Source organism: Herpailurus yagouaroundi, unplaced genomic scaffold (genome assembly GCF_014898765.1).
Source record: "Herpailurus yagouaroundi ecotype Mexico unplaced genomic scaffold, PumYag 140, whole genome shotgun sequence".
NCBI classification, from domain to species: Eukaryota; Metazoa; Chordata; class Mammalia; order Carnivora; family Felidae; genus Herpailurus; species Herpailurus yagouaroundi.
The window spans coordinates 86,333,800-86,349,949 of record NW_024412395.1 but is presented as its reverse complement, the minus strand read 5'-3'; the positions used below and the strand labels follow the sequence as shown (position 1 = coordinate 86,349,949).

The window sequence follows — 16,150 nt, the reverse complement described above, 5'->3', positions numbered from 1 at the left end:
AGTCAGACGCTCAACTGAGTGTGTGTCAGTAGTGTTAAATGTATTCACATTGCTTTGAAACAGTCTCTAGAACTTTTTCATCTTGCAAATCTGAAAATCCATACCCGTTCAGCACCACCTCCCTTCTTTCCTGTACCCCCAAACACCTGGTAAACCACGATTCTACTTTCTGTTTCTATGAATTGGACTACTTTAGATTCCTCACATCCAGTGGATCATGTGGTATTTGTCTTTTTGTGACTGGCCTACTTTACTTAGCATGATGTCCTCAAAGTTCATTCATATTAGAGCATATGACAGGATTTCCTTCCTTTTTAAGGCTGAATTATATTCTGTTGTATGCATATACTACATTCTGTTTATCAGCCTGTTTTGTAAGTAAAGTTTTATTAGACACAGACAGGCCCACCCATTTCCATATCATCAATGGCTTCCTTCTGCATGACAGTGGTAGGGTTGAGTGGTCACAAAGCTGGCTGTTTGGACCATAAAGCCAAAGCTATTTATTAACTTAACATTTTTTAAAAGTGTTTATTTATTTTGAGAGAGAGAGTGTACATGAGTGAGCAGGGAAGGAAGAGAGAGAGAGTGTACATGAGTGAGCAGGGAAGGAAAAGAGAGAGAGGGAGAGAGAGACAGCGAGAAAGAGAGAATCCCAAGCAAGCTCCAAGCTTAGCACAGGACCCAATGTGGGGCTTGATCTCACTACTGTGAGATCACAGCCTAAGCCACAGTCAAGAGTCGGATGCTTAACCAACTGAGCCACCCAAGTGCCCCTGTTATCTTAACTCGTTACAGAAAATGTTTACTGACCCTTCTTCTACTGGGGAGACTGTGAAGGGTTAAGAGAAGTGATGTGGAGACTGCATTGGAGGGAGGAAGGCAAGAGGCAGGAAGACCTTTCTGGCTTTGGGGGAACAGGGAGACAGGTGTGGATATGGGGCTTGCCCTCAAGAAGTTCATAGTTTAATTGAGATGAAAAAGATGGTTTACAAAGTTGACTTGTTCAGTAATGGGTTAGACATTTCGGGAAGGATGAGATCTGAAAGGACTGAGTCCTTAGGAAAGACTTCACAAATGGCTCGGATTTGGGATGGGATGGGTTGGACCAACACAGAGTATGGAGGAATGTATCTCCTTCTCAGGAGGCCTTCTTATCCACACCTTACACATGAGGGTAAGACACGGAAAGCATTTAGAGCTATGCCTGACATATGGTAAGAGCTCCACCAGAATGTAAGTTCCACGAGGGCAGGATTTATATCTGTTTTGTTCACTGTAGTATCACCTTTGCTTAGGACTCAGTAGCTCCTTCAGTAAATATGGAATACATAAGTTACTGCAACTCTCTGTAACTCTTTTTAATTGCTTAATTTGTCCTATGCAAATACAGGCAAAGGGCTGGATCTCTCACATTGGTCTGTCAATTCATTTATTACACTAAAGAGTAATTATTGTTGGTTTTTTGTTTTTTTTTTTTTTTACTGTTAAAGCAGCAGCTATCTTTACTGTTTATTGCTGGAGATAGTTATGTGGTAAGAGGTGTTAAGTCAGAGGTACTGACAACAAAAGAAGAAGAGGAAAAGAAAATAATGTCAATGGTCTTAAAGATAACCACTCAAAAATAATTCATTAGTTTACTTAACAAAGATTTATTAAATTGCAACTGTGTTCTGGAGGTCCAAGGGTGAGCAAAATAGACACAGCTGCTGTCTAAGACAGGCTATTGACATTGAAACTGGTAATTATGACTGTAAAGTGTATAACTTACAGACATGCAAATGCCTTGCAAACTTAAGGACATTTAACCTAGTCTGGGACACTGGAGAGTGCTTCCCTGAGGAAGTGACAAGTCCTGATTATTGGTTGCTGTGTGGCAAAATACTCCCAAGCTTAGTGCCTTACAATAATTTATTATCTCTCACAGTTCTGGGTTAACTAGGCTTAGCTGGATAGTTCTCACTTGGGATCTCTTATGAGTTGCAGTTGGACACTGACTGGGGCTGGAATCCTCTGCAGGCTTAACTAGGCTGTCATCCAAGATGGCTTCTCCACTCACATGCCTGTTGCCTCCCTGATGCAACATGTGACCTCTCTAATGGATAGCCTTATTTCCTAGGTATCAACTTAGAGCTCCAAGAGATAGGAAGCTGCCAGGCTGGGTAAGGTCTATACCTCAAAAGGGCAGAGCACCATTTCTGCACCCTCTGTTGATCAAGTCCTGCCCAGATTCAGGGAGTGGAAGAATAAAGTCAGTTCTTGAGGGGGGAGTAACAAGGTCTCATTGCAGAGAATCATATGGGACAGAATTTGTTGTGTCTATCTTTAGAGAATACAGGTCTGTCACTTGATGTTAGGTTGAAGGATAATTTGGCATTAGGTAGGTGCAAAAGAGAGAGGGAGGGAATAGCCCGTCCAGCAATGAGAACAGCTTTGTGGATGGGCCTGGAGGTCAACAAGGTAAACCTCTAAGGAGGGACTGAAAGGCCTGTGTGACTGAGTGGAGGAAGAACAGAAAAAGTGGCATGAGAGTGCTGGGTCCCATAGAGAAGAGTAGAAGGGTAAATGCATATTTCCATCAGAAAGGAAAGGGAGTAGCTGCATAAGTTCCAAACAGAGGCTATGGAAAGCATTAAATAGTGAAAATCAAAATTCCTAGAGTAGGAAGAACAGGTTAGCCTAGAGAAGCACTTGGGGTGGAGTGGGTGTGGGTCAGGGAAATCTTGCCCCACATCGCATAGCTAATATGAGATAACTGGGGTCTGAGCCCGGAGCTGACTCTAGTTCAGACCCTTTCCACTATATTGCTCACCACACTGCCTATGGAAAGTCACTTAATAAACTTGAAAATCCCTTGCTAATCAAAATGTAATTTATGCTTTCTAGTTTCTTCCTAGCCATCCAGGCAAATACCTTCTAAGTTTTCTAAGCTCAACTCAGGACACCTTCTTTTGAAGACTTTCCTAATGCATACAAAGGTGTCCATGTGATTTCATGATGTCTCGGCTGCAGTGTCCCCTTCTGTGAAAGATTGGGGTTGGAAGGATGACTTCAAAGTTCCCTTCTTTGTCTAGCAGTCTATGGTTTTAGGATGTGTGGGGTAGAAGTGTTCTACAAGTTAGCTGTGATGGCCACCAATGGTTACATGCTTCTAACCAGCCTATGAATACCTAAACAGGTAGCACAAAGAGTGTATTTCCAGATATTGTGACTTGAAAGAAAGAAAGAAAGAAAGAAAGAAAGAAAGAAAGAAAGAAAGAAAGAGAAAGAAAGAATCACTTTGAAGGCATTTACTCTCTTTCTATTATGATTAAAGACTGAATTTTAAGCAATGGGTAAGAAAAGGGATATGCATAATATAATCTTAGTCGAATAACTACCTGCTTTGCACCTTGGTGCATCTTTTATTAAATGGGAAACTTATGTTAAAAAAGCAAAATTTGACAGAGCAAACTTGAAGATCAATTTGGCTGTATTCAATAATTCATGAATCAGGTGACATCCCATGTTGTAATTAGAAAGCTTTACAAAATGGAAAGCTTTTATAGGTAGAAGGGGTGGGAAAACTAAAGTTTCTAACAAAGAGTGGCTTGTTTCAAGCAAGGTCACCTTTCTTTAGGGGAAGGGCGGGGATCTATTAGGCAGATAACCTCACTAGTGCTGATCTGGTAATTCCAGATTGACTGGTTAAAGGTTACATTCCTGGAAGAGGCTGAATGTGCAATAAGGTTAGATATTAAGTCTTGATTTGCTGATGTCACTTGGGCTCCACCAAGTGACTCCATTTTGGGCCTTTTTATGTAAAATATTTATTTATTTACTGGGAGCGTGCAAGCGGGGGAAGGGCAGGGAGAGGGGAACAGAGGATCTGATGCGGGCTCGGCACTGACAGGCTGACAGCAGCGAGCCTGATGTGGGGCTCAAAGTCACGAACCACAAGATCATGACCTGAGCCGGAGGCCTAACCGACTGAGCCATCCTTGGCTTTTTTTTTTTTTTTTTAATATATTTTATTATGTTCATCTGTAATTTTAGTAAAGAACTGAATGTTTTAAAATTTATAATGTATTTCTTTTTCATAGCCTCTGGTGTAGAAGATGAAACTGAAAAGTCCCATTTTTCAAAATTACAGAAGTGGTGAAACCCTGTTGCACAATTCAAGAGATTCAAGGCTTAACTGTAAACACAGGAAAAGAAACCCTGTTTGCGACTAGAAAAATATTATAACTGATGTTTATCTCTAAAAGTCAATCATTGCCTGGCTTCATGAGGGCTAACATAATGACGTATCAAAATGTAAAATGGAGACAAATTCATAGTCATTATCACTTTACAGGAGGTTAACCAGAGTTCTTGTGAACTGCAAACCTCTTGACACATTTTAAAATAAAGGGCTCTATATACTAGTTTAATTTACATACATTAAGCAATGTAGATTGGTGCTGTTGATTTAAATGTAATGGTTTAAAGACCTAAGTGCTAAAAATGATTTTAATTAACCATAAAATTGTGCAGTTTTAAACAAAAAAAGCACATCTGTGAACCTTTGCAGCAACATGCAGAGGTATTGCTAATTGCCCAATTTTACCTACTTGTAAGTAGTTAAGGGCAAAAAACCCTTGCGTAGTTGTTTTGTTTCTTCATTCATTTCTTTGGTACAAATACAAAGGTGTATGTGACTATTGAGCACATGAGATGTGATAGTACGACTGAAAAACTTTACTTGATTTTTATTATGAATTGAAATTGAAATAGCCATCTATGGCTAATGTCTACCACATTGGACAGCATCTCTGTCAAGGTCTGTGCTAATTTGGCCTGACCTTGGAGATCCAGTCTTTCCCAGAGAATGAGTTAGTGCTCACATAGAATATTTTCTGCCCAGCCCCGAGGCTGGACCTGTACTCCTAGGCCAGTCCTCAGAGCCTTAGGGAGTTGAGCCTGGAGCCTTATTTTCAAGATGAGTGGAGGAATTCTGTAGTCCAGAGGCATTCATTAGGTATTACATAATCCACACCTGGGAGGCACAGACACAGTAACATTTGGGTTTAAGAAAAGGGCAGAGCCTCCCTCTGTCCTTACTCCTTGTACTTTTTTAGAAAGTTCTTTTTTTTAAATGTTTATTTTTGAGAGGGAGAGAGAAGGAGGGGCAGAGAGAGAGGACAGAGAATCCTAAGCAGGCGCCATGCTGACAGCAGTGAGCCTGATGTGGGGCTGGAACTCACGAACCACAAGACTGTGACCTGAGCTCCAGTCAGATGCTCAACCAGCTGAGCCACCCAGGCACCCCTTCCCCTTGCATTTTTTAGCCTGATACACCATCAGAGCTTTCAAAGTCTGTGGAAGGACTCATGCATTTTTGAATTTAGACCGATTATGACGTGGGCCCAGACACAGAATTCTTAGCCTCATTGCTTCCTGTTTTAGGTCAACATATCACAGAGATTTGCCAGAACAGACTTTTCACAACTGTGCTCAAAGGCTTTTCTGTCTGAGTGAAAGCTATTGGCCTTAATTCCCTTTATCAAACGTTCCACCCTGCTCTGTGTAAGTTCTGACACAAAGCCAGAAGTGATGTGTGCTCTTGACAGTGGAGCCTCTGTGTAGGTGTTGTCCACTTTGTGCGTGACTACCGTAGAAAGATGTAGAGATGTGGAAATAGCTGGGCAGATTCGTGTACTATAGAATACAGTGAACCATGTGCCAATGTTGTGCTCTTTCTTTTCTTCCAGGAAATTAAGGATTGCGCAGCATTGCTTTGACAAGCACATCCTGTTGTCTTTTCAGAGATCTCAATGAAGAATAATCTCCAAGGAACATTTGTCTCCCCATACCTCTGCTAATGGCCATTAGCCGCTAGCAAATGCTTTTAATGACCGAAAAAACATCAACTACCCTTGGTTTTGGTCTGCTTTAGGCAGTCTAATGAAGGTTTTTTTCAGTTGTTTCCAGAACTCTATTGCTGAAGCACCTCTCTTTGTTGGGTGAACGTTCATGAAGCCCTTTCCTGAAGCAGTGTAGAAGCTTAGGCCTCTTGGAGTCTATGACATGGAAGCCTTGGAAGTGGATGATATCAGCCCAGCCTTGGAAGTTACTGAGGATTTCTTCAGTACATTTGATAGTAAGCTAGAAAAGGCTGTGCAGCAAGCTGAGGTTTATGGGATTCAGGAAGTCCCCGAATTGGTGGGGCACGAGGTACTAAGTACCATAACAGATAATGGTGCTATCAGAAATGTTGCCTCCCTGGGCAAGGGGGGCCTGATTTGGGACCACTGTAAGAGCAGGCTCTTAGAAACCAAAGCTCAAAATGTCTTCCCTGCCAAAGAACAGTTTGTGGTTCAGAAAGGGACAGCCCCAGATAATCTTTCCTGGATGGAACAAAAAGAAGCTTCAACCTTTAACTTTTTCAACATCTGTCAGCGTCGGAGGGACAGACCTCGATCCGTGAATGACTTACTGGATGAGACCTCTACTTTCAAGCCAGGGCATGCACGTTCAAGATCAGATATTACCCAAGTGGACTGGAGGCTGGTCCTCAAAACCATGCCTCTGCAGCGGCAGCAGCAGTTGTCTCTCCAGGGCCCTCATTTCACCAGGCCGTCCTTTCTGTCATCCTTGCCGAATAAGGTAGAAGATGCTCAAGGAAATACTGGTATGTTTTGATATCTGACTGCTATTGAGCAGTTGTCGATTTTCCTCAGTCTCTATTACATTTACCTCATGAGAAGTGTATTGTCCAGGGTCCTTGTCTGGTTTTGCTTACTTAAGCTCCCTCTTCCATTTACTTTCACACTTCACCTCAAGCCTCAGTCTTGGTATCCTTATAAGAAGTGCTGAGTGAAAAGACAACTGCGGTCAAGTCTCCCCTTCTAATCTTGTGTGTTAGAATCTACACAGTCTCATAATTCGTGTGGTATTTGCCTTTGTACAGAGTATGCTACTGCTTATTAGCTTCACTAGATGTTTGTCAGATCACACATTGGGCATAGCCTTGTGCTGTGAAGGGTTTAAAGATCCATAAAGACACCATCCCTGCCTTAAAGAACTTCTTGCTTGCAGAGGGGATCAGACACTAACAAACACTCAAGAAGGCACCAGCAGGGAGAGAAAGTAGTAGTCGTCAACTGAAATATTTGTGAAGGAACTTTTGTTTTACTTTATATTGTTGAGATTTCTTTCACTGAGAAAATGACAGTGACTCTAAGAGGGCAGAGGAAGGAGAAGACACTGTGGTGGGCTTGTCAGGAAGGGCTAATGAGAGTTCATGGAGCTTTGGCTGAACCATTAAAGATACTAAGATGCAGAAAGGGGATCGCAGTAGAGGACACTCGGGATTATGGTGGGAAAGAAGGTAAGGAGATGAGAAGTACCAGGGGGAGCAAAGGATCCCATGGTGGGTAGTGGGAGGAAAAGGGGGGGGGGGGAGATTGGCTCAGACCTCATGGTGTAGGGCCTTGAATTTCCTTTTTTCTCATACATCATACACATGCATGTGCACACAACTTCTGTGAGGCGTGACAAACCATCTCTTTGTTTCCCCCAGCTTTTTCTTTCAAAATAACCTCATTTATACAGGCTGTCTATTCTTGTCATTCCTATTCAACCTTTAATTTAGATGGCTTCTTCTCAGTTAATTGGGAATACTGTTTTATGTCCTTAACTGCTATTTTAATATTACTTTAGTCTCTATCCTTGCTTGGTATTCCATTGATACATTTAATATTTTAATTAATAAATTTAGTTTCTAAGTATAATTCGAAGAAGAGATACAGTTTAGTAAGTCTATTCAGGAAATGCAGTGTCCCTATCTGTGAGGTGCTACATTATTTTCACATCCAGTTCAAATCTATTCTTTTAAAATACTTCTTTCTCGGACTCACTTATTTTGCTTAGCATAATTCTCTCTCTCTCCATCCACTGATATGTGGAATTTAAGAAACAAAATAAACGAGCATAGGGGATAAAAAGAGAGGGAGGCAAACCAAGAAACAGACTCTGAACTATAGAGAACAAACTGATGGTTACCAGAGGGGAGGTGGGTGGGGGGATGGGTGAAATAGGTGATGGGGATTCAGGAGTGCACCTGTGATAAGCATTGGGCATTGTATGGAAGTGTTGAATCACTACATTGTACATCTGCAACTAATATTACACTGTATGTTAATAACTGGCATTTAAATAAAAGCTCAAACAAAGAAAAATAAAATATTTCTTTCTTCCCACTCAAATTCATGACTTATAATTCCTTTTCTTTTCTCCTTGACTTTCACCAGTCCTCTGTAGCATCTAGCCAAGGGTGGTGACCATGGGAGTAAAAAGACAAGGACATTATAAAGCACAGTACTTGGTAGCTGATTAGATATTAGGGGACAAACAAGTTGCTCTGACCCTGGTGCCTGGCAAAACGAGAGCTTTGCCTTGAGTTCATATATAAACAAGTATACTCGTTGATTTAACAAATAACCTCTGTTGATTTTTGGTGTCTTAAGAGTTCACGTAGATTTTTATCAGTAAAGCACCGGAACCATTCTAAAACCCTGGTGTAACCCAAGTTGAGAGGGTGTCGTATTTCCAGGTTTAGTTTTCCTGTCATTTGGATTGTTAGTGTAGGAGCTGGAGCTGCCTTAGATTCTCCAAAGGAACCTTGAGTATATGACACCCTGTGACTGTTGTTTTTTCAGTCTCAATTTTTAAAAAAGTTCAATACTAAATCATGTTGAAATGTGTGTACTGAATGGTATTTTGAAAAGTCTACTGTAACAGATGGCCTTTCAGGTATTGATATAGTATATAATCTGGCCATCTTTTGATCATCCACGGAATATATATCCTAGCAGGAATTAGCACAGTTGGGCAAATGGCATGCCAAGTTCCTAATACCTTTTCTTTCTGTCACACTCTGGAGAACAGGCAAGATAAATCATGTTTGTATTGCTTACCAGGTGAGGGGCAGGGGTAAGCAGGGAGTACCCACTGACTACGCGTTCTCAGGCTGCGGGTAGAGAAGAGTTTTAGATATGTGGCAGTCCCCCTCCCTGGTGACCATAATTCTCATGGCAAGGGGAAGGATGTGCCAACACACAAATGCACACTAGTCACAATCAGCCAAGATCTTTCAGTAAAGGTTACTTTAAAACCTTTGAAATTTCTGAGCCAAACTGAAAAATAGCCTGTTGTGTCTCCTGAAGAAATATGCCCCCAAAGCAGAGGGAGACAGTGTAGTATCTTGGCTGGAGATTTAGGGTCAGGCCAGACCTCTCTTTTAACCTTAGACTCGCATATCTGACTGCCTGGTGTACATCTCTGTTGGGATGTTCCACAGGCTCTTCAAATTCACAGTGTCCAAAAGTGACGCTCATCCTCTCATCTCCTACTCCTACTGTTCTAAAAATTAACAAGTGTTCATAAGAGTCTGGGGGCTCCTTAGAAGAAATAAAATTTAAACAGGTTTCTTTTGATGAGGTCAACTTGACGTTGTGTCTATCCCTGTCACTCTCTTAATTATAGGTTTGGTTACTGCATGATCCTGTGTTTTCTTCAGTTGATTTTTTTTCCCTAGCTCCTTTTCTGAGCTCACCTTGAGTACGAAGACTCACCAGAAGTGGTTCTTCTTCTCGTCCTCCCCTTCCTCCTCTTCTGCCTCCCTTATCCCCTCTCTTCCCTCCCATGAAAATAAACCCAAGGATCTTCTTCATTTAGGTAGGCTCTCTGTGACTTCTGCTCATTTGGTGATGAATAACCAGGCTTTTGAGCCTTACTAAGGATAAATGTCACATTGAGTATAAAGCAAATCAGGTTCTGGCCTAATGAGGCCAGTGGGCAGCTGGGTGTAATACCATCTATTTCGCCGATGGGCAAGCCTGTATGAAGGTCTTCTGGTGTGTCTTCTCCTCTTCCCCCCTCCCCTCCCCCTCCCCCTCCTCCTTATCTCCCCCATCTTCCCCCTGCACATCCTCCCCCTCCTCCTCTTCCTCATTCCCCGTCTCTTCTTCTTTTTCCTCTTTCTTCTCCCACTTCCTCCTCTTCCTCCTCCTCCTCCTCCTCCTCCTCCTCCTCCACCACCACAACCACCACAAAGCTTGAGATAGTAATAGTACTTTAAATATCTTATGTGCATTAAATGGGCTAAAAAATAGAAAGTGCTTCTCAGAACCATGTTTGGCACATTTGTAAACACCTAATAGATATCTTAAACATTTAATAATATTATTACAATTATTAATTGAATTTGAAACTCATCAATGAGAATCAGAGTAACACAACTGATGACTCCTACTTTTCCCTGGCATACCAACTGATGTGTTGCAGTAAATGGCCTCGCAATAAATATTTCTTAGATTGGCCTTCCTGAAGTGCGTTTTCTCATATTATTGATAGGTTTGTTAGTGGGAAGTAAGCCATTCATTCCCTCTCTCACACTGATTTAAGATCAACTGTTTACAGTTCTCCCGGTCAATGAGGAAGGGACTGTTTCTTACCGTTTCATCCTCAGTACTTAACATGGTGCTTTGAACATAGTTTATGCTCAAATGAATTGTTTAAGATGTAAATTGAATGAAAAAGATGTAATGCTGATAAGATAATTAACGCCAATAACCTCTTTAGCCAGTTCGTGTCATTCTAGAAAAAAACCCTCCAGCATCTTTTCTGAGGGCCTAGCGCCATCATCTAGCATTTCATACCTCGCACATCCTCTCTGTGAAGCTCTTTAGCAGCAGTGAAAAATGAAGATTTGCTTTCATCTCAAAGGCTGCCCTGCACTATCCTTGTGATAAGAGAAAATCAAACAGATACAGGTTGTAAAGCGGCCCCTGGTGTTGGCAAAATGTTGCCCTGGCCTTGGAGGAGTATTCAGATACGTCTCAGACTCCCGGGTCGCACAGGCACGGTTAAGCATTCCCCTTTGTGGAGGAACCTGACTGCTGCTTGGTGAGCACAAAGCCTGGTGCAATGATTATGCTTTGCCCTTTAGTCTTTCTGAAGCTGGCAATCATTTGAAGTAATTTTGCATCACTCCTCAACTTGTCCCTGTTCTCTGTTTCTTTACAGAAGGTGATTACTTTGGATTTGAAGATCACTTCTTCCCTAGGTTCTTGCTTGGAATATATGAGAGCAGAATCCGTCAAACAGATTAACAGCTTACTTGTCACTGTCAGAGCCAACAGCCAAGCACCAGTGCTTGTCCTCAGGGTGAGAGAGCCCATGTAGAAAGAGAAGGAAAAAAAAAAAGAAACAACCAATAGCTGTAGCAAGCACTGTGCATGATTTTAAGTTCTTTACAGCGAACAGCTTATTTAACTTATATAATATTCCTGTGATACAGACACTTTTACTGACCCCGTTTTGAGGATGATGAAACTTGAGGCACGGAAAGCTTAAGGAATGTGCATAGAGTCCCATAGCTGGTCCTGAGCAGATCCTCGATTGGGACTCGGGCAGTCTTTCTCCAGAGTCCACACCCTTCAACACTAAGCTGGAGCTGAACACTTACCTTGGAAGCCAATCATTCCCAGTCTCTAGAACCCTCTATTTTGAAAGCCTTGTTAGCAGTCAGGCCCTGTGGGAGTAGAGGGTGCGAAGTAGTGTAGAAGAGACTGACCTGGATGGTATTCATCGAACCCAAAGTAATCCCTCAGGAGATCACTAGCGAGGAAAAACTGAGACACACCGAAGCAGTCTAGCTAAGCAAGGATTGTTTTCTGCGTTTAACATAGTCACTAAAATACATGGACAGTGCAGCGCTGGCCAGAGTTCTTTAGGGGACCGACGAGTCCACGGAAAGAAGACTGTAACTTTGCCTTTCATACTCCCGAACGCTGACCATACAGAAGAGCTTAAGTGAACTGACCCCCATGGGTTTATCGTAACTATGGAACGAGGGCTTTGGCATTTTGCTCCATCTTTGGCTGCCTTTTTCAGACTTACTTAGAAGCTTGTGAATGGATGTGTTCTAGAAATTTCATTGCCTCAGGCAGAGACAGACCTAGGACAGGCTTCTTCCAAGGGAATGTTGCCAGTGCTAAGTAGATGAAGGATACCGGCAGTGGGTCCTAGGAGGGAGTCCAGCCCAGTTAAGACCATGTGTTTTCTGAGGGCCAGATAGTCATGTCGAAAAGGTTAGGTCAGAAATCACTAAGAAGTACTAGATCTAAGGCAAGATGGTGACAGAGACAGGTTTTACCCCAGCTTTATTGAGGTACAATTGACAAAGCTGGAAGACATTTAGTGTACATCGTGATGGTTTAATATACATACTCATTATGGACGGATTCCCTGTCTAGTTAATTACCACATCTGTCACCTCACATCCGAGTCAGTTTTTTCTAAAAAACTTCCAGGTAGGTCATAGAGACAAAGCTGCCTCATGGTCAGTTCCTTTCCTTACTGCCACCCCAGTGCCTGCCATGCCCTGGGCAGCTGAAGCAAGGTGTCACAGAGAAGTAGCCCTGAGAGAAGGCCCTAATCCTACCACCAGAATGGCTCATGCTAGTCCTGTCATTAATCTTAGTTCTGTACAAACATGCTCTTGACCAGTACCTACGCTTAACCCTCTCTTCCTTTGCATTACGTCGTCCTGTTCTTGTTCAGTGAGTAATAATAGAGCCACAGGCAGCAGGGAATGTCCTGTAGGATAAGGAAGACGGGGTCCTGATGTCATAGAATTACAATCCAAACATAAATATGTGTTAAGGTAAGAACATAAAAAGTCATGTGAACACGTGGACACTAGATATGTTGTCAAAAATGGATCACACACACGCATTTACACCTATAAATGTGTACGCATAGTAGAGGAGGGTCGGCCTGTGTGGAAAGAACACTCAACTGGGACTCACTGTGCAGGTTTGGAAGAATCACTCATCTGTTGCTTTTGATTTAACGACCTAGTGAAGCAGGTTAAATTGTCTCTCAGATCCTCCCAATTCCAAAACCGTATCATTGTAAGACGTGTTTGAACTGACCCTGACGCATGGTTCTATGGGAGCTAATTACTATAGCCAGATGGGTATTGGAAGGTTGTAATGGAATTATGGGTATGGTTGAAATTATTTAACGCAGAAGGGTTTCTGTGTGCCTTGTAACTCTACTTCTGGGTGAACTGCTGTGTTTGCGATTTTAAAATCAAAACCATTTTTTTAAAGAAATCTTTTGCATTATCTGTGGAGCTCTGAAACCCAACAGACTGCCAGAATCTGACTTACTTTTCCCTCCCTGACTGTGTTCACATTTTCATCTGCTAGGCAAGGGCAGTGGTCAGCTGGGCTTTTGTTTCAGTTGGTTTCGCTGTCTGGTGACCTGGTACCATTCCTATGCCTGTATTTTCTTGTTCTAAGTACTTGAGGAGTAGGCCTCAAGCAGAGATTTTCTTTAGAGCTAGAAAAACCATGGCAGTGTGGTTTCTTTATCTTGAGTTTTATGTTACTCTGTTTCGATTCTCTTTTTCCCCATCTTTAACTTAAAAAAAAAAAAAGCCAAATTTGGGACTTATACTAAAATGACTGCTTTTTCAATTACGATGTTTCTCAAAAGCCTTGGAGCCAATAGAGGTGGGAATATTCCTGTGGGCTTAGAACAAGTGAGGTCACCAGGACATGGTCTCTTGCTGAATTTATGATTCACCCTTCAGCAAGATTAGTCAGTACAAAGAAGTTGCTAAAATAGGTCACAGAAAGTTGATTTTATATGGTTGTATAGTTTCCACTGGTTACATTATTGAATGTTGGCCTGTGGCAGCTATTTGGAAACCCAACACGCCTCATCGACAGCCCATATTCTGATTCTAACATTTCTATATGGGAACTCTGAAAACGAAGTGTCTGATGTTTTCTTGTGGTTGCTCTGTTAATACAGTTTATCTTTCTTGGCTAAGGAGAACTGTAGTTACTAATTTCACAAACTGCTAGAGTTACCATCTTAAAACACAAATCTGTTCATGCTACTCTGTTCTCAAAAATGAATCATGGCTCCCCATTCTCTACAAAATCAAGTGGGTAAATTTTATAAAGCATCCCAATCTGTCCCGATCTCACCACCCGCACCTTCTGTCACCCCGTCTATGTGCTGTTTTCGAATGTGCCGAGTACTTCCAAGTTCCTGAGCCTCTGCTTATGCACTTTCTTCATCCAGAACACCTTCCCCACCCGTTTCACTTTTCACAACCCTCCATTATCTTTCAAGGACCAATCCAAATGCTACATCCTCCCTGAGACCTTTCTATATTTTTTCAACTAAAAGTCTTTTTTTTCTTTCACTGTATGTTTTCACAGCATATATCATTCTGCTGTGCATTATAGGCAATTGCTTGTATATCCATCTCCCACACTAGTTGAAAGTTTTTTTTAATTAAAAAAATTTTTTTAATGTTTATTTTTGAGGGAGAGAGACAGAGTGTGAATGGGGGAGGAGCAGAGAGAGAGGGAGACACAGAATCAGAAGCAGGCTCCAGGCTCTGAGCTGTCAGCACAGAGCCCAACGTGGGGCTTGAACCCATGAACCATGAGATAATGACCTGAGCCAAAGTCGGATGCTCAACTGACTGAGCCACCCAGTTGCCCCGGTTGAAAATTTTTTGATGCTATAAACCATATCATAGAAAACTTTGTATTGTACCAAGTATGTGAGCATATGCAAAGTGTCTGGTTGAGTTTTATGGGTTGGTGCTTGGAACATCAGGACAATACTGTTTTGTTTTGTTTGTTTTCCGAAATGGAAATGGCCCCTCTTTCCTTACCTTATAGCTTAAGTTGACTGAAGTTTGTTATTAATACTATCAGTGAGAGCTATCATTTAATGAGAGTTAGCTTTGTGTTCAGTCCTGTGCTGAGATGTGTCAACCTACTATCTTATTTAATATTCATAATAGTTGAATATGATAGATGATATTCTGATTTCACAAATGATGAAACTGAATCTTAGAGAAGTTGACCTCACCCAAAGCTATACAGTATGTGATGGGGCTAGGACTCCAAGCCAGTCCTAACACTAGAGGCCACACATAACCACTCAACAATGCTGTCTGTCTCTCAAGCATGAGGAGGGTTAGGTCATTCCCTCCACCATAAATAAACACAGCGTGATCTAGACTCCAAGTTTGGAGGTTAGAGTTTTCTACTCTGAGCTTGCACACTTTGAATATAACCTTGGCCAAGTCATTTTGCTTCCTGGGATCTCTTTCCAAATCTGCTAAATCAGTTAAGAATATTTTCAGAAAAGGGGTGCCAGGGTGGCTCAGTCAGTTAAGCATATGACTTCAGCTCAGGTCATGATCTGATGGTTTGTGAATTTGAGCCCCACATTGGTCTCTGTGCTGACAGCTTGGAGCCTGGAGCCTACTTTGGATTCTGTGTCTCCCTCTCTTTCTGCCCCTCCTCTGCTCGCACTGTGTCTTGTTCTCCCTCAAAAAAAAAAAAAAAAAAAAATCTAAAAACATTTTAAAAAAAGAATATTTTCAAGAGCAATTAATAGCATATACAACTAAAAGTAGCCTAAGTAATATGACCATTTGTCATCTTACGTTTTCATCTATCTAACAGGTAACTATGGAACACTTAGTGAATATCAGGTACTATAAACAATAGACACTTAAGAAGACCTGATGTGTCATCAGGGATCCAGGCACTTTCCATCTTTTTTCTCAGCTATTCTCAGTATATTGGTAATGTCTCTTCTTTCCCTTCGTAGGTACAAGATAGCCACAGCAGTCCCAAGGGTCACTTTCTTATACATCAATAGCCAAAGTCAGGAAGGGAAAACAGGGCACCCCCTCTGGGTCTCTTTCCCAGTAGGCCCCAATAGCACCCCCTAAGTAGCGAGGGTCACATGCTCACCCCTAAAGCAATCTCTGGCAAAGGAAAATAGCATTTCTGTGATTGGCTTAAACAAATCTTGCTCCTTTCCACGGGGTAGGGGAGAGGACAACTCCTCTGAGCATCTCCCATCATACCTGAGCAAGATTAGGTTCTGTTGGTAAAGAATCAGGAGGACTAGTTAAGGAGGTGAGTAGCTGACAAGTTCTACCTCAGATGGGATCAGGCTAAGAGATTTCTTATCACTTCTGGCTCTAAGTTTCTCTGATTCTAGTATGTTACCCAAAGATACAGTAATGAAATGCCATTTACCTTAAAATCTGCTGGCCTAAATATTGGAGATT

At 41.8% G+C, this 16,150-nt stretch overlaps 1 protein-coding gene across 8 annotated transcripts in view; it reads left to right on the top strand.

Moving 5' to 3' along the window:
• Nucleotides 1-16,150, top strand: part of PLEKHM3 (pleckstrin homology domain containing M3) — a 198,045-nt gene that overhangs the window by 17,748 nt on the left and 164,147 nt on the right. For all 8 annotated transcript variants that reach the window (XM_040476029.1, XM_040476030.1, XM_040476032.1 and 5 more), the window contains one exon: nt 5,733-6,652. In XM_040476029.1, coding sequence (XP_040331963.1) covers nt 6,049-6,652 — 604 coding nt within the window. In that variant the 5' untranslated portion in view covers nt 5,733-6,048. The remainder of the gene's footprint in view (nt 1-5,732; nt 6,653-16,150) is intronic.